Source organism: Melanostigma gelatinosum, assembly GCF_949748355.1.
Source record: "Melanostigma gelatinosum genome assembly, chromosome: 4".
Classification (NCBI taxonomy): Eukaryota; Metazoa; Chordata; class Actinopteri; order Perciformes; family Zoarcidae; genus Melanostigma; species Melanostigma gelatinosum.
The window spans coordinates 11,552,732-11,576,389 of NC_136637.1; the positions used below are offsets into that span (position 1 = coordinate 11,552,732).

The 23,658-nt window shown below is 41.4% G+C and overlaps 1 protein-coding gene across 3 annotated transcripts in view; it reads right to left on the reverse strand.

The window, feature by feature from the left end:
• The window catches only part of LOC306776782 (3',5'-cyclic-AMP phosphodiesterase 4C-like), a 42,332-nt gene that overhangs the window by 17,032 nt on the left and 1,642 nt on the right, over positions 1–23,658 (reverse strand). Inside the window, exon 2 of one of the 3 annotated variants that reach the window (XM_079267604.1) lies at positions 14,495–14,814. The exons of 1 other annotated variant lie outside the window; for it this stretch is intronic. In XM_079267604.1, coding sequence (XP_079123730.1) covers positions 14,495–14,628 — 134 coding nt within the window. In that variant the 5' untranslated portion in view covers positions 14,629–14,814. Of the gene's footprint in view, positions 1–14,494; positions 14,904–23,658 lie in introns of those variants that run through there. One more of the 3 variants, XM_079267603.1, reaches the window with a different exon arrangement.

Genomic DNA, 23,658 nt, shown 5'->3' on the forward strand with positions numbered 1-23,658 from the left:
GATAAAATAACACAAGAACAGGATGTGTGTAAATATTCATGTGGCAATATGACAAATCATCATAATAACAAGCACAAAACACCTTGGTTTGAAAAGGATAAAAAGGTTGCATTCAAATTGTCTGCCCTGACTGTGAGAGTCTTTATAAACAGGTGACCTTGTGATTCGCTTTTCGCAATCAGCCGCACACCCACACACATCTTTCCCTCTGCTATCTCTGTGTGACGTCAACGCTGACTTCACGCGTGGTGCGTCACCCCATCGCATCCACCACATTGAAAGGCACCCCTATCACTGAACAGAGTACTTAATGTCTACAGGTATCATTTTCAAAATTGGATTTTATTGGTATGATCAAAATGAAATTGTATTTTCAAAAATCGGCCTTTTTTTGCCAGCTGGATTGAGTCCAACTCCTGAAACCAAAAGGTGTCACAGCTCGAGTCTGCCCCGATTTAATCCCAAGAGGACGTCAGCCTGCAGGGCCTGAAGAGGGTTTGGTATCGAACACATTCACTCAATGAATTCCCTTTTACCTAAAATTGTTTCAGCCTCACCGTGGTCTACATTTGCTCAGTGGTGCTGTGCCTGGGTCAAGGACACACAGACTCGACGTCTGAAACTCTTGTTTTAAAGAGTGCAATGAGCGACCACTTATACAACTATTCACTTCTTCTCTGACCTGAGTTCTACAACAAACAATACGTTTTCAACAATGTTAGATGATATAAAAAGAATGTAGAGTGATTGGATTTTAAAGCACCATTATGTGGATACTTGAGGGGTAATTTCAAGGTATTTTTATGTATTTTGTGTGAGTTAAATCAATTGTTCATCAAATCAACTGTTGGTGATCTTGTGCACTACTGTTTTGTTTATTTTTATTTTTCCTACTTAGTTAACTTAATACAATTAAATTCAGTGTATATACTGTGCATTTTTATTACTTTGTTTTCTTAAATTGAATAGGTCCTGCTCTGTTATTTTATTACATTGTATATAGTGTGCATTTTACATACCCAATATTTTATTTTATTGTGTAACCCTGTTTGCTGCTGCCACAGACACATTTCCCATTGGGGATGAATAAAGTACTTTTCTAGTCTATTCTATTCTGGTATCTGTTATAATCCCCTCCACCTTCCTTGGTGATAACAATAGAAAACAGAGCACCAAGAAGGCTGTATCCAGCACAGTGATGTGGCTCAGCATCTCACACCTGATTGGTGTGACATGGCAGGGGGGGGGGGGGGGGGGGGCTGCAGCAGGGCTTACCTCAATGATAACACCCCCACCTACACCACTCCACTACACCTCACCCAACCCTATTTACACCCTCACCATCCCCCTGGCTCAGTGTAGTCGGCCGTGACGAGGCCCCATCAGAGGAGACCAGTGACGTCAGAAGCTATAAATAGATCTGCCTGCCAGGAAAGAGGGGAATGGGAGACTTGTGACGGAGCTTACGTAGATACCACCCCCCCCCCCCCCAGGCAGGGCACAGATGATTTCTCCCCTCCTCATGAATACATACATGAAGGATTTACTTTTTCATTTTGATTGGTTGAGTGCTTCTAGATGACTCCAAGTAGAAATACAAGCCCACATACTATCTCTCTGTTCTTATACTCCATGTTGTCTTTTACACTTGCTGCATCTCTGAGTGAGCAGGTAGGATGTTGAAGCATCACTGCTCAAGGACACTTTGACAGTGTACATGGCTGCTGCCAAGACTGAACAAGGTCTCATGGTCTCATGGTCCTTAATGCAGTAAAAGTCAGTTCACTATTTCGTTGATCTGTCATGTCCGTCGTTTTTACAGCGTCAAGAGCATAAAGGGGTGGAAGAGACTATCATCATATCAGAGGTGGGTGACACTGACTGGAGGATTAATCCCATTTATTGGATGTGCCCTGCTCTTTAAAGCCTCGGTTATACTCCCAAACGGACGCATGCACGAACAACTGCGTACACCACTAACGTGTAGTAGTTCAGATTATACGTCTGCTTGGAGGACGCGTTCCACACATGCACAGTAAATCACTACGCTATCACTTGCAGCGCATGCAACATTGAATGCATATGAAGATGACTGCAACAACAGATTTCTTAACACAAAATATGATGAAGTAATGCCCCCGATGACAGTGAGAAAAGCAGTTGGAATAGTTACATCTTGCATTAGAGTGTTTCAGTAGACTTACTGTGATTTGTCATGTTTTTGGTGCTTCACAGATTCACAATCATCATTGAGCTCAGCAGCAGCTGCAGTTCTTCTGAGCTCACTGCTGGTCAATGGCATTCATTCTCATTCAAAAGTAGCAGAAGCCAACAGACCTCTGAAAGGGAGACAGCTCCCACTACTGAGGAAAATATGGTACCGCAAGGTCCCATAAACAAGGCTCTGCTCAAACCGTGGGTATTCTGCTCCATCTTAATTGTGTTTATGTGAGCTCTTCTTTTTATTATTCCTTACGGTATTTTGTTGGTCATTTTCCTGCAGGACAATTGGGCTAAAAACCAGCTGGGGCAATACATATGTAAAATAAGTTGGAACGTACATTCCATTATGTTTCTGTGAAGTAAAGCAATTGTACTGAGCACATTTATTTCTTCCCATCACAAATAATATTGAGATCACACCAACAATGGATGACAATGATATGGGTCCTTGAGAGCATAACAGGTTCCTGCTGCAGGAAGGAAAAATAATGTAAGCTGTAGAACAAATAAAGGATATCAAGCCAACAGCTAAAGGACAAAAGTTGGGCAAAACATTACTTTACAGTTTAAAATGTAAAGCTGTTATAGAGAGTATAGAATACACTTACAGCAGAGCCCTTATACTAGTACCACCTCTAATATGCGTACTACTTGTTATACCACCACTTCTGCAACTAGCTAAGACAGGCATTCCCCCTTTAAACAGGCAGGCAGGCAGGCAGGCAGGCAGGCAGGCAGGCAGGCAGGCAGGCAGCCTGGCGTCTTGTGCAGTTGCAGCATACATAACAAGTTGACCTTGCTCTGTCTCCTGTGCCTCCAGCATTGTTTTCCATTTCTCTGACGTAAACGAAGGCTCCCTTTTCTCTCTTTAACTGTGTTTTACTCAACTTTCCTCACACACAAACACACACAAGAATGCACACACACGCACACACCCCTCTACACCCACATCCGATCTTCTGCTTTTGTTCCCAGGATGTTTAGTTTGCACCTCGTCCACATATTGAAGAGGAGGGATCTTTTTTTTTTAAAAACCAAACCAAAAAGATTGCAGAGTTTAAAAGCGGTAATCAACAAAGTTTCCATTGTATCATCAGGCAGGATAAGTGTTTGCTCATTCGTCTTAGCTGAAAGCTGAGTGATGCTAATAATTACCGGTACTTGATTAAGCAACATGTCAATCAACATAAAATGATCTTCTGAAGTCAAGCAGAAGAGCCACGCATTCACTACTTTGCCCTCCTCGGTTGTGAGGATTTGCTGCTTTACTTTACTTTACGTGGTGGTAAACTAAATATCTTTGGGTTTTGGGCTGTTGGTCAGACAAGACGAGCTATTTCAAGAGTCACCTTGGACTTCAGAAAATTGTGAAGGGCATTTTTCCGTATGTTCTGAAATTGTATGGACTAAAATATTCGCAGATTATTAGAAAAAAATGATTAGTTGCGACCTTACTGTTTTAAAGTTGGTGCCGGGATGACAGACAAATCAGTTTTATCTACACTTTGATATGAAAATACTTTAAGAGATGAACAGTCATACTGCAGTGAACTGTTACAGCGTGACACTATACTAATCTAAACAATGTCCATCAAGCTGCTGAACAAAGAACTGCGTTGATGTCACTCAGAGCATTTCAGTAACAGTCACTTTGACTTTAGGCCATGCCCAGAGACAACTTTTTAATCCAAGGCGGGCTTTATGTCATCCTTATGAAGGCGTTTCTCAAGGCTAGCTTCTGTAACTGCACAACAACTTAGAACTTTAGGAAAGTACAAAGTACAATCAGTTCCAGTTATCATCCGTGCGACCATGTTTGTGATGTGCTCATGGGAACCAGGGCCGAGGGATTTAAGAAACTTTCTGTTATGAATGCGAGCGATACAGAAAACTAGCATCGAGGCCAGATGTTATCTGATGGGGGGGATGACACAGATCCAGGGTTAAAGGTCAACCCACACACATGCTCCCTCCTGTTTTCTTTCCTTGTAGCGTGGGAATTGGCTTAGATGGTTAAAGCATCACACCAGGAAGGAGGCAAAAGGTGAGGAACCAGGGAACACTTTATGTGATTTGCATGCATGCCTGTGAGTGTGCGTGTGTCTGTGTGTGTGGGAGTCAGAGAGTTCAGGGAGTAAAAGGGGGTTTGTTTGCTTTACACCTCAAACCGATTGTACATTTGATCTGAGGGGGTTGACAGCACACTAAGAGGGAGGACATGTTGGGCAGCAGGACTGGAGAAGAACAAGCAGGACAGTTATTCCTGCAGATCCAGGTCTGTGCATATTATAGCAAGAAAACAAGATCATCCCACTTGGGTAAATCCATAACTACAGTCTAGTGTCCAAGCTATCTGTTTCAGAGTTAATCACAAACACTCTTTATTGAAGGAGCAGTATCTCCGCCCTTTTCTTCAACTTCCCATAACTACCTTTTTCTGATGAAATAAATGTTTATTCTGAAATAAATCTTGATAAATCACGAGTTAATAGTTAAGTCACAGACCATGAACGTAAGGCTGAGCAATATGGTCAACATCTTCTATCACAATACGTCGTCTCGATAACAATATACTGTGTATCACGATATAGGAGGTTTTCTTGTAGGTCAATAAATAGTCTATATGAAATAACCACATGGTATAAGACTGTTGTATACTCCTGAGGGAATTAAACACTTGACAGTATTTTCTCCCTTAATTAATAACTTTTGTGTAAAATGAACAGTTTCAAGTTAAATTAAAGAGAAAAATAAAATATATATTTCCAGCTATACGCGAGTAGGTTTACGTGAGTCCATAAACATGCAGATTAATCAGTTTGAGGCAATAGTTTGATTTAACCGATTTATTTCAGATTTTCGGGGAAATTTGAGATAGTAGTATGTGCGTGTCAATATCAATTTAGACAATTACATTGTCTATTGCAATATCTTGACTGCTTCTTCACCAGAGTCTCTGTGCTTTCTCGCCTCACAGGTTCCTGTGTATCCGGGTTTACCTGGACCAGGTCTTGCCTCCTGTCATGGTTGTGTCATACATTGAATGTGCTGTAATTACATTGAATGTGTTGTAATTTACTATCCTGTTCTACACATGACATCATTGCACGTCTGTCCATCCTGGGAGAGGGATCCCTCCTCTATTGCTCTCCCACAGGTTTCTTCCTCTTTCCTCCCCGTTAAAGGGTTTTTGGGGAGTTTTTCCTGTTCCGATGTGAGGGTCCCGGGACAAGAAGATGTCAAACGTGTACATATTGTAAAGCCCTCTGAGGCAAATTTGTAATTTGTGATTTTGGGCTATACAAAAATAAATTGAATTGAATTGAATTGAATTGATATGTGATTGAATCGTGATATGATTCCATTGATGAATTATTAAATTGAATTATCACAGAGCACATGTCTCTGGTTCGAGTGCAGCCAGGGATCTTTGTTGCATCTCGCTCTCATTTCCATCAAAGACATGGCGACAAGACGTGCAAGCTCACGGATCCATTCACTGCAGGTCTCTCCTCACGGAAGCACATTTCAACAAAAAATGAAATTCAGCAAAATACACAAAAACGTGTGCAGGACTTGTCCTATATCCTATCTTGGGTCATTTGATTTCTCACCCTGTACGAGTTGAATTACTGGAGTCTTACTGTACATCAGTCTACTGCATAGAGAAGAGAAGTGAATGTTTCCAAACATGCAAAGATCATGACATGTTACTCTTATTTTTTTTTAACTACTTCCACTGTTGTATACAACCGTATTGGATTGAGTGCCACACCTCCATGACGAGCCCGTTGCTCTTTCCATCCACCTGACCAAACAGAGCAAACACTCTGTGTCCAACATCAACATCTGATCTCAGAGCAACTCATGTCTCTCTAAATATAGCCAAGGGGAGGAGAAGGTTGCACCCAGTCAAGCCAGCTGCTGTGTTATTATTTTTCGTGTGACCTTTGACCTACAGGCAGAGGACGGACTCTTAAAAATGGTGGAAGGCTGTACATTGCAGGCCTTGATCCAAATCCTTGGGAGCTGGGAGGTTGGCCAGAGCTGGCAGAGATTCGTTGTTTGGTCAAAACTACTTTTGCAAGGCAGTTGTTTGCTGTCCTGGGTGTTTGAACTGTGGTGCTGCGGTTAAAGAACCAACTTACAGAAACATTGATGAATTCTAGCAGACTGGCCCTTTAAATATGAATGTGACTCGGGTCGTGCTCAAGTGCTTAAATCTTTTGGAGCGCTGGGCGCCTCAAAGGTTGATTCACTTCTCCGGACGGGTATTGATCGTGGAGTGTATGTGCAGTGATTAGCTCTGTCCGTCCAGCCGGGAGAAATCCATACAGTGGCTGATCAGCATTAACATGATTAGAAACTGGTTAGTGTGTGATTATAGCCCCAGCAGTAGAGCTCTAGATTTGGCTCCAGAATCGACCTGAAAATCAAACAACCTTACATCACATTGGTGAGCAACTGGACAGGCTGGTTCAGGGCACGAACACACACACACACACACACACACACACACTGTCGGTCTGTCTTTGCCCAGCAACAAGCCATGGCGAGTGTTCTTCTAATCATGTTCATACTGCACTAATTGGGTCTTTCAGTATACAGGGATTGAGCCCGGCGGTAAGGCAGGAGTGTGCCACTTCCTCCACTAATTAGCCGAGGGGCAAACCAGGAGCAGCCAATCACGTCGCTGATCAGCGGGGCATGACAAGATGGAGACGACGGGGTAGTCTGTTTGCGCCAAGTCTTTCTGTGCCGTTTTTGTCTTAATTGTTTTTAGGTGCTGACACCATGTACAGCTTATTGAGTATTATCATTAACAATAGTAAGATGTGTACGATTGTTACAGTATTGAATAAAGGCATTGGACGGAAATTAAAATACTTTAAAGAGTATTTTGTGTGTACATTTTATGAGTGATGAACCGATACAATATACTGGAATGGTATCAGCCCTGACACTGACCTTAAAGGGGGTCAGGATGTTACAGACATAATAAATACAGTTTGTTTCTGAATGTTATTACAAATTTTATTCAAAATAGCAATCCCGGCTTCATGTTGCTTTCAAATTACCCCAAAGCGTTCCAATGAGGCATACATATCAGCACTGGTATCGGATCATTACTTGGTATCAGCACAGTTGAAATATCAGAATTGGTACTGGAAGAGGATGCATTCCTATCTTTAAGATATATAATTAATCATGCATACAAAATATTTATATTTTAAGCATTAATAACGTCACATGAGTTAGACATACTGCAAGAACCAGAGCTTCAACATGACCTGAGTTAATGTAGCATGTAGCATAAACTGATGACAGCATCTTTGAAGCACTCACATACAAACACGCCATCTTGTCATATCACTGCAGTCTTTGTAATCTCTACAATAACAAAATGTGGAAAGTCTCCTCCAACACCCATTTCCCTACCTGGCATCCTGCTGTGTAGGCAAAGCCATGAAGTCTACGTAGGTGACCAAGTTCACCTGAGACACACGCCGCCGAAGCAGACTGCATGTGGATGCATTCTTTCCTCACTCGTTTGGATTTCGTAAAAGTCCATCAAACACACTATTGTCTAATCCTGCAACAAATTAATGGCACAGAGGCTGTCCCTGTCCCTGAGTTGATCATCATTCCTGGAGTCACAGAGATGTCAGCATAACACTCAGTCCACTATTCTACACAAGAACGCACACAGTCAGACACACACACACACACACACAGTCACACTTGTCTGCTGACGTCAGTTGTGGTTTCACGAGTGTCACCGCAATGTCGATCGACCAGATCTCAGGCCTGCAATTATTCCTGACCCAACGCTGTGCGAGCTGCACTTCTGTTTTTCCACCGAATAAGAATCTTCAACACAGAGGATGCCGTGAAACACGCAAAACGACGATACAAGTGGGAAACCAGCTGGCTGAGCTTGTGGACGCAGTGGGATCTCTGTTGAGGCGTGTTCGTTGAAGGGAAACAGAGGAGTGACTCGTCCTGTGGTTGAGCGGGTTGAGACGTCAGTAGTGTGTTGCGTGAACAATTTGGGATCAAGTCCAGTGAACAGCCACTGGCACGTCAATATTTCCTTTCAGCCCTCACCAGGGTCAAAAATTCCTTTCACAAAAGTGCAAGACTATTCGCTGAATATGAGTTGCTATATGTATCTTTTAAGTGTTCAAAATGGAAGGTGATGGATCTTTCTAAAAAGATGTGTATATATATACACACTAAAGATCTGGAGATCTCTGCTGTTAAACCCTAAAGAAAAAGAAATCCCTGGAGCGGAAACTGGAGGGATGTATGACATTATCATGACATCACTTGCAACAGCTGCAGAACATCTGTGAAGTGGCAAGGATCCTGACTAGAGACCGAATGGATATAAACAGACAACAGCTGTCCGTGAACATTAGACCAAAACCAGTCACAGCATCGACTGGGAGGAGGTACAATTCATCGATGAGGAGTCAGTGGGTGGGCAGGTCATCTACATCTGAAGACAGACACCATCTTTGAACATCTTTTGAAACTCCATCCTCTGAGGAGGATCGTGAGCTCCGGTAAAAGTGGACCTTTAATTGAGAATTTTTCCTCTGTAATTATTTTGGAAGGTACACAACTTTGCAGCCTTTGGCAGGTGAGCAGCAACGTTCACTTCAGACATCAAATCGACTAATTCACTGACTGCCCTATGAACCCTACGAGCCCTCTGAACTGCCCTAGATAACATGATCGGCTAAATTTTTCCTGTCATCATGCTCGATCAAAGAGGAAAAACTCCAGCGACTCGTGCAGTATGAACAACAACTTTATTGTGACATCACTCACGATAAAGTTATGATTTAAACTACAGGTATTCCTGGAGTTTTGACCTCAGCCTCTTGTTTACAATCATCTCCAAGTGCTTTGGGGAACCACTTAAACTGTAGGAGATTGTAACCCATTCTATTGCATACTTGGAAGAATGTTTTGGAAGAATATGTATATTTCTTGAGATTGGTCACCCTACTGAATAAGTGAAGTTGTGCAGAATTCAATGTAAGGAGACACAACCGCCTTAATCAAACCCATCAGATCCAGATCACTGAGATATAATGACCTGTGTGGAGAAAAACAAAGATAGTGCTGGAGTCTGTGGAGGGAGAAATCCATCCACATTGTCAGTACAGGCGAGATAAGTCTTACCAGCTGCAGGGGCAAAATGAGACCACTGATACAGTCAGCTGGTACTCATAGCTGGTAATGACAGGACTAACGTGACTCTTCGTTTACATTACGTTGCAACATGCTGGCAGCTCGCGGTGCCCTTTGACCTCATATAGAGCGAGCTGTGCGTCATGTCGCAGTGTGCTGAGGCCCTGAGGGCTGGCCAACCTGCTGTGACACCACCAAAGGTCAGATCTCATTTCAGAACTGTTGGGAGGGACAGGCCGTATGCAGACAGCACAAACAATTAGACAGTACCTGCATGGAGACGAGGGAGTCAATAGTTGTGGGGTGTTATCCTGCTTTTAAAAACCTGCTAGCCCGAAACTAATCTCATCAGAATGATTCACAGTTTTTGTTTTTTCAGGCTGTGAGAACGTTATTTTCCCGACAAGAGTTTCCATGCATATCTAATTCGATAAGAATGAGCAAAATTAGCATTACACAGGGAAAAAAGTAACTGACTGCAGCTGTGAAAACTACCATGTTTACAGTGCTAGTACACTGCTTTTTCCTAATGATCACTTCCTGCAGCTGCATCAAAGTAACAGCCGGTCAGTTAAGACACATTATTGTGCAAATATTATGAAGCAGCTGCAGAAAAAAACCTTTGTTTGGGTTCGTTAAGCTTTGACGTAGGTTCAAAATCAACAGTTGGATATTTTCACATTCGATTTGTCAGTAGATCAGTTTTACTCAAATCGACTAAAGAGCTGCAGGGACTTATTCACTTCACTGTGGCCAAATCTCAGACCTCCAACAGACAATCAGGGCTAGCAAAGCTGTTTCCTGAGCCTTCCTTTTCCTAAAGTTAAGAAAAACCTGTTTCAGATAAGTTTCCACCTTGACAAAAATACAAGTATATCCTTGTTGATACACCAACAGGAAAGAAACAAGTGTGACAACTTAAGAATGAGAGCAAAGATAATCTGAGGCGCTCAATACAACACTATAAATATCAGCACAAAATATCTGCTGTCAGCAGTTTAAATATAAAGAATTAGAAAAAATAAAAAGATTAAAAAGAAATAGAATAAAACAACCTCTATCATTAAGTATGGGTTCTTTTGGGGCTTAAAGTGCTGAGCAACTTTGGTGACTGATCATTATTACTACAAGATGGATGAGCGGTTAGCTCCCCTTCTCACTGTATGAGTCAACGTTGATCCCGAATGGGAAGTACATCATGATGAGTAAGCCAGAGGCTGATGGCATTCTTCATCATCACCATCATCACTAAAGTTACAAGTTTATCGACGAAAAGAGCAATAATGACCAGATGCCTGTACTATGAACCAAATTCAACATAAGCACGACATCATTTTGTTATCCGGCTTCAATAACCCAAAAACCACAATCACGCTAAGCGGTCACACGATGGAGGTTATCAATTTGACCAACCCATGGGCATCCTCGTCGTCCTGGGAATCCTCGTCGGACCCCCCTACAGACGGCTAAGCCCCAATGTTTATGACATGTTCAGGCTAGTCCAAAATCATATCCACATCTTGGTAGTTCCCCAGAAAATAGCTGTGTTCCATTTCTTAGGCTGCATTTCCACTGACTGTAATAACCGTCAATGTCGTTTCCAGATCAATTAAAATTCAGTCACGCATATGCTACGCATAGACAGGGAGGTTGTGTATCTAATTGTATAATCAGCCCTCTTATGTTTAGATTGGGCCCACTCGCGGAAATAAAATGCCCGCCCACGGATTCATGTCTGCCGAGGATTCACAATCCACACTATGAGTGTTCACATGAGAGGCGATGTTTGCAGCATATGACCAATCGCAGAATGGACAAGTCTACTGTCAGCAGATCAGCTTATTTTACAAAAAGCTAACTTTAACATTACGCAGATACAAAAAAGTTGAACACATAATCACGACTAAAATCAAGTATTCTGTTACTGTGTTGCTTGGATGTATTCTTCAGCGTGTATGACAACTTTTGCAGAATTATTTTAGCTCCAATTGACTTAGGAGCAAATAATAACTAAATATAAAAACATCGGCGTATGTACGCATACTTTCACGTTTTAAAAGTAGGGCTGTACAAAGTAGTTTGAAGCTTCATTGATGACGTTGACGTTCACATTCTAAATCAAACAAACACAGGACTTTCACCCAGCAGACTGCTGTTTGTGTCCCATGTGATACCAAAAGTAAATGTTGATTTTACAGTTCTTACGGAACATTGTTACACTTATGTTAGAAAGTCAGCTAAGGGCAGTTTTTATTTATCGACCCTAGTTACGCTGTTTCAGTGATTACGTTGGGTTGTTACCTTCATTTGAACAAAAAACATGTTCTTTTTTCTTAACCAAGTAGGTTTGTGGGCTGAACCTAACCAACCGTTTCACAACGTGAACCACATGGCATTGTGCATCTCTGCAAGCATAACAGGCTGTTAAGAAACATATTTATGAAACGTATTTTTAATTCAGAAACACAGATAATGATTGACGAGTTATTTTCAGAATTAAAAAAGACACAAACTTATGTAATCCCTTTTGTACACGTTGATCTCTTATCTCGAACATCACCCGCTCCATCACACGTTACTTCAAAATTACTTCAAATTCAAGTTAGCCATCAACCCCCAATCATGCTTTGTAGTACAGGCCTCAGGACAAGATAGAAATGATCAATTTGGATAAAACTTGCCATGTATTATTATATTGTAAAAGCGATATTAATAACGTGAGAATATAAGAATGTGTGTGTTTGTTTAACACAGCAAATTACATGACAAAGCAAAATACTTCACGACATGACAAAAATCACATTAAAATCTGTACAGCTACAAGTGAAGATTATTTGTATTTCTATAATCAACCTGTTGTTGTTATTGTTGTTGCCAATTCACTATAAATTGTGTATAAAATTATTATAATTTTTTATGCGCTACAGTCCTACTCGCAGTTCACGGTATAAACAGGATGCCAAGATGACAAATTTGTATTGCCTCACGTTATTTGTCAGGATGGAGAAAGACAGCTTATGACACTCATGTGGTACACATGACAGTACAGGGAATGTAACAAGACAGTACAGGGTGTGATAGAACGGGACAAGACAGAAACGTAAAGGACAGAAGTGAAAACACAAGACGGAGTATGGCATTATAACTAACTGAGTAAACTGAGAAAACATAACTATATCAGACAGTAAGTGTGGTGACTGAAACCTCACTGATGCCATTTCATACACAGCAAACTCCTATGTCATCATAACCCTAAAAGCAGAATACCTTCACTGAGAGACATGAATCTCTGTTTGTCAAAACTAGCTGTAAACCCGTTGACTTTATGTGGTAAAGCAATGGCTGAATGAAAGCAGCATGCTTCTGCTTAGGAATTAATGGAAACTCCAGGGTTAAAGGGATTTGGACGATATTAAAGCGCACTCTTCTTTTCAACGCTGCTTTTTGACTGTGTTATTACACGCATGCGGTTTATCTATCAGGCTTATACGTCAGACTCTGCGTTCATTAGCAATCTCTCTTTGAAGGTTTTTTATTTGTGGGTTGACGTTATAAAGACACTTTGATCCCCCTCCCCGCCCAACGAGGCTGATGTGGTCATAACTTTCTGAAAGGCCAGCTGCAAAATTAGTCACATTTCCTTCAGTGACCTTTCAGTCAGCAGCCAGGTATGCTCTACAACCACCATACGAACGAAGTGTGTGTGTGTGTTGTGTGTGGTAGTGCATGAGCGCTGGGTAAAATATTAGTTCTGGTATGTCATCATATGCTTTAAAAAATAAAAATAAAAATGCTAAAATTCTTCGAAGCAAAACTAAACGTTTTTTAATTGACAAAGCAGCATTGAAAATTCTAACGTCTACAACTTTAATTTTACATTCAGTTTTATAGGGGCCAGTTTAGGTTTCTTTGTGAGTTTGTGTAATGTGTGATAATTCTTTGGAGAAATGTGTTTGTGTATGACAAACAGGCAGATACTGTATTTTATTTCAGGTGTATGTGTTTCAGTGGTCAGTGAATAAATAGTCTAATGTCTTTTGCTACAAATTATGCAGTAATTGATGATAAAACATTAACACATTTCAAAACTTCAAGCTTCACCACACACACACTTGCGCACACACGTGTAAGAGACTCTTATTTAGATCCACGTCAGTCCATCTGACTGACCATTACACGAATAAAGAACTTAAAAAACAAACTCAGGTCATTTATTAAGACTGAGCTAAGCTCTGCTCTGTTATATTGACACCCTGGATGAAACTGATTTAGTTCCGAGAAGTAAAAAAGTAGCTACACATTTTGTTCAATCTGTCACCTGCAAGTTGAAGACTCTGACCCTTAACCTTCTTACACCTGATTGTAATTTTGACAATAAAGGAAAAGAGAGTTAATCTTCTCTCTAAACTCACAACATAAATCAATCTGGATGAAAGAGAGCAAAATCACTCAGTTAGTCGTGCAATTAATTCTACATGCTTGTGAAGAAATTATCTGATGAAATTTGACGACCATAAGGTAAAATATATGAAATAGGAGTGGCACAGACAAAGGATGACTGTAGGGATAATTCAGGAGATTAAATGAAAATATCATCAAATACCATGAAGTAAACTGAGGTCACTTTAAACTCTGAGTAGCACTGACTCAATGTACTGTGAGTCAAGTATGAATGAATGATAGGGATATCATGAAAGGATACAAATGTAAAGTCACGATAAATGTTATATGCCGAGGCACACTGAAAATGATTTATCGCATTAGAAATATTACAACAATATTTTTTTTTCAGAGGCCGATATTCCAGCAATTATTCAAGGGTCACTGCAAGAATATTATAGTGTAATTAAACTGTAGAAGTCAGACACGTCTTTTGAATAAGAACAATCGAGATAAATACCACAGTAACGTCACTTACAGTAACGTCACTTGAATAAGCTGTGATAACACAGCTTATTCAAGTGTTTGTCAGCAAATTAATTATGAAACTGTTTTGAAAAAGAACAGGCAGCTGTGTGTTAAGAGTTGTGCATCTAAAACATCTGGATCAAAACCATATCTGGCCTACCGCCTGCGTTTCTGCACAATGTCGATGGGCCGGTTGACAGCGCACGGCGAGCCGCAGATATTCCCGTTCCTCACTTTGCGATAGCGATCCTGGACCGGGGGGGCCGGACACATACAGTTAGTCGGTAAACTCATGTTTGTGGCTGTTTTTCTCTCCCTTCGACTTTGTCCTCCACTAATTCTCCTCTTCTTCCTCCTCCGGGCGCTCCTCTACTTCTCGGCTCTTGTGCGCTCTCTCCTCTCCCTCCACACCGCGCCAGGTTTCCATTGAGGCGCGGACAGACGGAGGAAAGCCCTCCTCCGTGCGTTTCAGCGGCATGCCTCCAGTCCAGAAACAAGTCGAGCGTAAAAAGAAGGAAGGGGGATCAAAGCAGAGTGGGTTTTAAAGAGTAATTTCCTCAGCGCTGCTGTTTCATGCGGTTTGGAGTGCTGAACACTGAGAGCTTGAACTCGTGGTTTCAAATCCACATTGAGGAGTTGAGCGCTGAACTCTCTCTTCTCTTGGAGATACACTCCTCCCTCCTTCCCTCCCTCTGTCTCTCTATGGCTATCTCTCTCTCTCTCTCTACACATGGACCTCTTAAAAAAGACTATGCACTCACTCATAGTTCATATACATATATATATATATATATATATATATATATATATATATATATATATATATATATATATATATATATATATATATATATATATATATTATATATGTATAAATATATATGTATAAATTAGGTAAGTATTCAGTTTTCAAATTAGATTTTCGGATATATCTTTCTTTCTGAACCAATCAGGGTTACAAACATGCATTAAACATATCAAACCGTATGGAACATTATTCTTATTCAACTACAAATAAAGATACAAACAACAACACTTTAGAAGAATACAAATGAACTGAAAGTCACTGAACTGCAACTAAAAGACATGTGTTGCAGCGCTATGCCGTCCATGTCAGTCGAGAACGGAGAATGCCAAGTCCTTCCCGCGTCATTTCATGGAGACTAGCCAAGTCAGAGCCCTCGTCGCCATTGCACGTGTCGGGGCCCAACCCGTGCGGGACTCAGGACGAAAGGGCTGAACGGAAGCTTCCGCACGAGCATTACCCACGAGCTTGCAGCTGGGCACTGCCAAACAGGCGGTGTGCGTAAAACCCGGAGACAGAAGCCCCAAAACACTGGCGTTTAGTGGAGAGGGCCCGCAAATGTGAGTTTGAGGTATACGTCTACACTCGCACACACAGAGGGACGAGAAGAGGAGAAGCTGAGCGCCGACAGAGCCGCGTGTGCACCATATCCGGGAAAGCCCTATAATGTCCACATCACTGTGAATGCCACACCAATCCGTTCCATTGCCCTCGTTCAAAAACAAGTTCCTGAGACAATTAACTTAACTCCTAACTTGGGGAACTTGCTCCCAACCCAAAAGGGAAAATTCCTAATTTGATTGGCCTCATAGGTGCTGACCCGTATCTGAACCACTTCACAGTCAAGTGTTAACTGTCCCTGGACATGCTGTCAGTCACAGTTCAACACCTGTTTGGCAATGCACTGTTGCATGGAACCATTTTGCCTTGGGGAGACCCTTAACAGGAGTTACTGCCTTGACAACATGCGAACCCTTGCACTGGTCTCACTTTCAAAATTGCTTCTTGTAAACTTTCCTAGATCCGATCCTTGTGCAAACCAGCGCTGACTTGATTTCAAACTCGTGCAATTGAAGATCAGCTTGATCATTCACAGCACTGAACACAGACGGACAGACTACGCGAGGACTTACAACCAAAAACAACTTTTTCTTTGTGACCAATACTTTATACCAAAAGCCATGGAAGGAAGAAGTATTACGTTTGTCATACGTTTTTTATGCAGTGATTTCCAATATCACATTGAGCTGTTTACCATGTTTTGATTTTTGTCTTAGTTACACTAAACTGAAACCCTAGCTGTACCCCTCCCAACATGGTCCCCTCCCTCTTGGTGCAATGTGCTTGTGAAACATGTTGGACCTCAAAACAGATGCCGGGGTGGAGGTTTGCTGAGAATGAGACGTGTGGGAGGCCCCTGTGTAAGCAGATCCACCTGCCATATGACTTCTACGGTCCAGCTGGCTGCTGGCTCGAAAGACAACACAACGTCTGGTAATGGGAATACGCTACCAGTTGGGAGTGTAATGCATGTGTGTGCATGAGTGTGTTTGGGAGTGTGAAAAAGTGCACAGCTAACCGTTTGTGTGCATCTGTACCAAGTTCATAGTGATGCACTGTGTTCAAACTTATATTGAGAGAAACTGGTCGGAAAATCTTCATTCATTAATTGAACAGACATGTTCACTATTTTACAGTCCGAAGCTTATTTACACACATGCATAAGCAATAGGGATTCAGACTCTGGGCCTCAAAAGCGATAACAGATGGCGAGGAAGCTCACAGTATAGTTGGATATGTTTATACATTCTTCTGCAAGACTGTGGTCTCTGTCAGACTATCAAAACGTTGTTTACAAACGTACGTGTTGTCTTTACCGCACTCAATTTGTGACGTCAGAGCCGAGAAAGACTTGCACCACCTCGTGGAGAAGTCGTTCAACTGGCACTTGTTTGAGTGCAGTGACTTGCAGCCATGCTGTGTGCAGGTTTCAGCTGGTTGTTATTGCTGCTCAATGGTGAACATCCCTTCAACTGAACAGGAGGAGATTATCAGAGAGCTGTTCAGTCAGAATGAAAATCCGCCTTCATGCCACAGAGTGTAAAGAAACAGGATCACAGTGTCTGTTTTTTTAACCTGCAGTTACAGTTGACCAGAATGTGTTATTTAAGAGTTTAGTGTCTCTGCATTTGGTTGTTGTTTGGCTTTAAAATTCACTGAGCTATCTAGGACATCAGAGAATATTGATGTTTAGCCAATGTGAGTAAAGTCAGAGTGCTGATTTAGTCTGCTGAAGATGGACTGACTAACCAGCAGGGGTCCCGCTTTGCCTTGGAACTGCGGTACATTTACACACAGGAGTGAAACACACATACACAGACACACTAAGCACATCAACAAAAAGGCAAGGAAAGAAGGCAAGGCAAGGATTTCATGGGGTCGATATGACTACAGCAATTAGGACTTCTACTTCCCTTCATGTTTCCTTTTCATCACTGATAAGATGATATTGAAAAAGTCAGCAGTGAGATAGTGTGAAAGAGGAAATCTTTCAACCCTCCGTCCAACAGACCACACCCTCTCCACCATTAAAAAACCCCAAAACATCTTACACATCTCAACTTCAAGAGCAGAGCAAAGCTGACTCAAAACTTCTCTCAACTGTTTATTCCACTGCTGCTAAAACACAACACCTAATTTGGCAACTTGACCAGAAAATGCTAACAGCAATTCTGTGGTGGAACAATCAATATGGATTTTTGGGACGGGCTTCCCAGCCCGACAGCTCAGCTCCCGGATCAACTTTCAACACACATTTCTCAAATAAAGTTGTTTGTGAACTTTTGCAAAGCTCTGTCCGAGTTCTGCTTTTGGGTCCCAACTCCACTGTACACAACACATCCTCCACTTGCACCAAAGCTCACTGGGTTCTCCTTCCTTGGGATGTAGAGCAGGTAAATATGTATCTATAAATATGTGATGGTGAAAGAATGAGTACCGCTAAAACGAATGCAATCAAACACAGCAGCACATTGATAGAAATGAAGTGGACGAAACATAAGAAACACCTCTCAGAATTACACATTACAATTTAATAGCGGACTCACAGATAACCATAAAGTCCAATCATCGCCTCTAAAACAGTTTGAACAAAAACAGTTAAACCTCATGAAGATAGAATTTATTGCCGGGGTGCTGTATCAGACTGCATGTGTTTTAAATGAGTGTACATAATAAACTGGGTACTAAGTATTTATTGTATTTGAATATTATTTGCTGTCAATGGTTAATACCACTTTTTAGCCACAGGGTGGCAGCTTTGCTCTACTCTACACATAATGTGTTAATACCAACATTATGTTTACTTCTGGGTCGATTCATACATGTACAATTTGTGAACTGTATAATCTATCCATACTAACTTACATTTGTGTGTGTACACAATGGAAAAAAACTATATCACAGCATTGGGGACTCTAACCTTCCTCTTTAAACTGCAGCTTTAATCTACATGATCGGGATATTTTATGTTTACAGCTTCTGCCGTGCGTCAGCATGAGTCATTTCACCAGGGAAGTCATTCTGATGACATGCCAAATCATGACTTACAAACATTCCCCCTAATGTCCCTTTTACCCTCGAGTAGATCTCTCTACGTGTCTGACAGATATGCAAAGTTACCAGATAAGATTCTTTAAGTTTTAGAACTTAAAGAATGAAAAACAAAAAGATTTGGGCTTTGGTTTCTGTTGTCTGTGGCTTAGAGTCATTTCAGATAAAGACAGTATAAAGTCTGCAGTGAAACAAACGTCCTCTTTGAAATCAACTCTGACATTTCTTTGTCATTTGAGGGAATTGTTACATGGTAATGGTAAAAACTCACTGCATTGATACATGTTTGAGAACTGCATCATTTTTATCATCATCTTAGCTGGTAGGTTTGAGTTTAAATGGGAAAAGCCAACATTCCTGGATACAGCAAATACAAATAACAACAATCACAATAACGAGCCAGTGAAAATAACAAAAACGCTCCAAGATTTGACTCTTTAAAACATAAACACTGTGTATTGCCGTTGCCAGGCAGAATATTTTATTGTACAATTGCAAGTGGATGTAATTATTTTCATTGTTATTTTTCTGTATATTTTAATTTACAAAAACTACAGCCACATGGTCTAAAAGCAACATACTACAGTATGTAGCAGTACAGTCTAGTTCTGTACCAAGTTAGTCTTCTCAGTTTCCCTCTTCTTTTCCTCTATGGTTCTTGCTGTGAGTGATGGCAGGGAAGGCGTGGCATGTGCGTGTGGTCATGCTGGAATGTGGTGTGGGGGGCTCAGTTAACCACTGGCTGGAGATTGCTGGGCGGTGCCCACCAATCCCAGCCCAGTTTGATGCTTAGCAGGACTGAAGACAGGAACAGGCAAGCGAGGACACACACAAAACACATGCATGCAATGAGAACATGTATGTGCTTATATCTTGACACACACACACACACACACACACACACACACAAACACAGAAGGCAGAGTGTGTTTCTCAGTCATGTAACATGAGTCCGTCCCTCATTGCACATCAGCAACAACAGGTGGGGCTATCTATCCACCAGCACCCTCTCTCTGCTCACAGACTGACAACAATGTCTCAGGCACAACATACACATACATAAACATGGTGCCAGAGACAATTACTATTCACAAATTGAGCCACTTGCACTTCTCATGAATATAATTGAAAATATAAATTGAACATCTCCCTTCAGTGCTGTGTGTTCACTTAGCAGAGTGTTTGTGTCAGGGTCAGTGTGCTGAAATGTCTCTGGGAGACTTTCATCAAAAACAGGAAGTCTGTTGAATGAAACTTGCCACAAACAGAACTTGCTTCCTCTCAAAAGCCGTTGGGTAAAATGCCAGCAAATATAAAAACATTGCATCTCAACAACCACCAAGTAACACAATGGCCTCAAAAGTCAGGGTGTTGGGTGACACACATCCCACTACATGAGCCCATACAACCCTTTCTACTGTGCAGACTTCCATTAGCATCGGCTATAAAATAATCATTACGAAAGTTCCTGTGGGGAACATTTCCTCATCAAATCTTCTTCTTTTAGGTTTCATCAATCTGATGAATGTGTTCCAGTTCATTAAAGGAGCTGTATTTAACATTTTAAACATCTGGCATCAAACAACAATTTGCTATGTAAAGATATAGTGCAGTGATGTCTACCTGAGCAGAGAATGAAGTCACTCTCCCTCTGCGTGTGCTGTGATGCAAACTTCTCCATCCTTTGTTGACATGACCGGAACGACTGTGCATGCTTTTAGTGCATATGAGAGACATGGTGAGAGGCCATCGAATGGCTCGCATACACATTGATAAACCAAATTCCCACGAACCAACTAATTATCATTTTTCGACGAGCATTAACATCAACATCCTGGTTGTAATTACAACTGGGAAATTCATCCTACATCCGACTTAATCAAAATAAAGTGCCTGAAAACCAAACCGACATGAATGCTTCGTATCAGCCAAAACAATATACAAATATAACAGACCACAACAGTAACCACTTATAAAACCCTGGATGTATTTTCAACAATAACAGTAAAATCACTAAATGTATAGTGTTCTATTTTAAACATGACCTTGTCTGTTGCTGTTGCCCAGACAGTGAAGCGATCATTCTAGGTCTGTGAGCCCTGCGTGCAACGTGTATGAGCACTCCTCTCATGAATACGAGCGCTGAAAAGATGCAGGATGCAGAGATGAGGAACATACCCCAGGCACGAGTGTCTCCGACCGTGTCCGAAACCAGTCGGCGCCCCTTTCCTTGCCAATCGGAGGTCTTTGCTCATTGTCCTTTGAGCTCCTGACTCCTTCGAGACACTAACATAAGCTGAACATTTGAACCGAGCCGCCTGTGGATTCTTGAACTGAACAACTCAGTCCGTTATTTTTCTGCCATGATCCACCAGGTTGTTCTGGATCGGCTCCGTGAGGTTTGTATTGCGATAAACCATAACACAGGAAGTTTCCAGGTGAGAAAACAAAACTAACACAGTCAGACGGAGGACAGATCTGATTAATCCTCAGTGCTTCAGAATGAATGAAACATCGTTCAGGAACATTGCAACGTCCCAGGCAAACAAGGCTGACTGGAGTATGATATTCAATTAGTCTCTCTAAAAGGAAGAAGCGGTCCTATCTTACTGATTTGTTGTTGTTGTAACCACTCAAAGTAATCCAAGACGTGACATTGATTACATTCCTAAAAGGGACTTCCGTAGCACAGCTCCAAATTGTACAGGAGATCTGGAGAGAACGTTTAAAAACTTTCAAAGTCGCTTCGTTACTCGTCTTCTGGCAGTCAGTCGATCTGTTTGCAGGAAAGGGGGGTGGTTGAGTTGTTGCATGAGAGCAATGTTACGGCATAGCGTCAGCGAGGGTTGACCTCATCCTCCAGCAGTGTGAGAGCAGGCAGAGTCCTCTGGGGTCGCTGTGGGAGCTTAGGACAGCCCACCAAGTCCTCATGAGCTGCTGAGGAGTCTGTTTTCCACAGGATGTCCAATGCCAAGACCAATATACAAGAGCTCAACCTAAAAGCTTTGGATCAAGTTAAAGGCTGATCTTCTTTCAAGCAACATTTCCAGATATCTAAGCCAAAGACAAAACATTGCGTGTTGACCCTTTCTGAGCTTTGAGGGACTGAACATACTCCTATATTGAGACAGTTACAGAGGAACTTGTTGGTGGGTCCCAACTTGTCAAAGGGAGATACTCTACTGCGTGGCTGGTGGGCGTTTTTGTGTTTGGCAGAGCTGGCTTGGCTCAGCCTTCATTGACACGTGAGATCAACGGGCCACCTGACCCGACAGCCTCCTCCTGCTGCCCTGCAGCTACATCATTACAGAGGGATATTGTTAGAGTTGGTGCTGGGCAGGGTGGCAAACAAACACAAGCTAACATTTACAAAAACTATATACAGTAGAGTTTATTGATCGCTTTAGTGTCGCATACTGGCGTAAATTAGAGCAGCAACTAACAATTACTTTCATTATAGATTATTCAGCTTTTTTTGTTGATTAATCAATTAATCGTTTCGTCTATAAAAAGGCAAAAACTAGGGAAAATGCTATTACCACTTCTCTGAGACCAAGATCTCCTTAAATGTCTTCTTTTGTGTGACCAACACTCCAAAACCCAAAGATATTCAGTTTACAAGCAACAAATCCTCCCACTTGAGCCACTTGAACCAGAGAATGTTTGCACTATTTTTGCATGAAGGATGACTGAAATGATAAACCAATTATCAGTACCATATAAAATACATTAGTTGCCAAATGTATCTGTCAGTCAGTTTGATCAGGCTAATCGACAAATCATTAGCTCCATTCTAAATGCTAGAAATGAAATGGAGGAAAAGCTGAACACTGAAGACAATAATATCGGCACAACAACCAATCCTAATATGACATAAAATAGTTTGCACACACACACAAGACAGTTTGTAAAGATCCGAGGATCCACAGGACTATGTTGTCCTGAGTGAGGACGGCAGTCGAAGAGTCAGAAGACACATTTCACAGCTTCTCTAACCTCATTAACTTTTCACACATTATGTGATAGTACTGTATGTCAGCTAAAGCTAAAACGGTGCTTCAGCCAATCGACTTGACTGAGAGGTGAGAGAACACCCCTGCCATACAAACACATACCCCACCTGAAACCAACAGATTCCCAGTTTTAACCGAAAGGAGACAGCAGTGAGAGCTCACCAACACAGAACTGCTAAAATGATGTGCTTAAAATGAAGACTGAAAAATATTTGTTGCCGTTATCGTAAATGATGACATCTTCATGTGCCACCTGGTAAAATGGCACACCAGTAGATATCCAAGCCATAGATTTGGCTACGGCCCAGGTTCTAGATTAAAACAACCACGTACTAAGTGTTACCAGCCATTTTATTTTCACCAGAGAGGAGTTGCCACCAGAGAGGAGATGCCATTTTGAGGGCCGAGCTTTTGTTCCTCACTACTGGTACTTTAATTTCTGGTTCAGATATAGAGGGGCACTTCCGTGGCAACAGTCAAAACCACCACATCCACTTCCCTGAACAATAGGCTGCACTACAAGCTAGAAAGAGGATACTGCATAGAAATACATTAACTTAGAAATGTGGTACAACTTGTTTGTCATGTGGTCAATGCATTTATGGGAAGTATGTTATATAACAACAATAAAGTGAAGTAATACAAGGATACATAACCAGACCTATGAGCCTGATATAAAAGCTTACAACTAAACAACTCTTATATGAAGGTCACAGCACGTTAAGATCCCAAAGCTTTGGTGGTGCCTTGATCTACCGAAGCCTTGTGGGGAATTTAACCTTTTATCTTTATAGCACTCGTCAATTTGTATTGTTTTTATACACATATTTAACTGAAACACTAACACCAAATTTGTCACTGTGCACATTTTAAAAATTGTTTTATAAAGCTTTC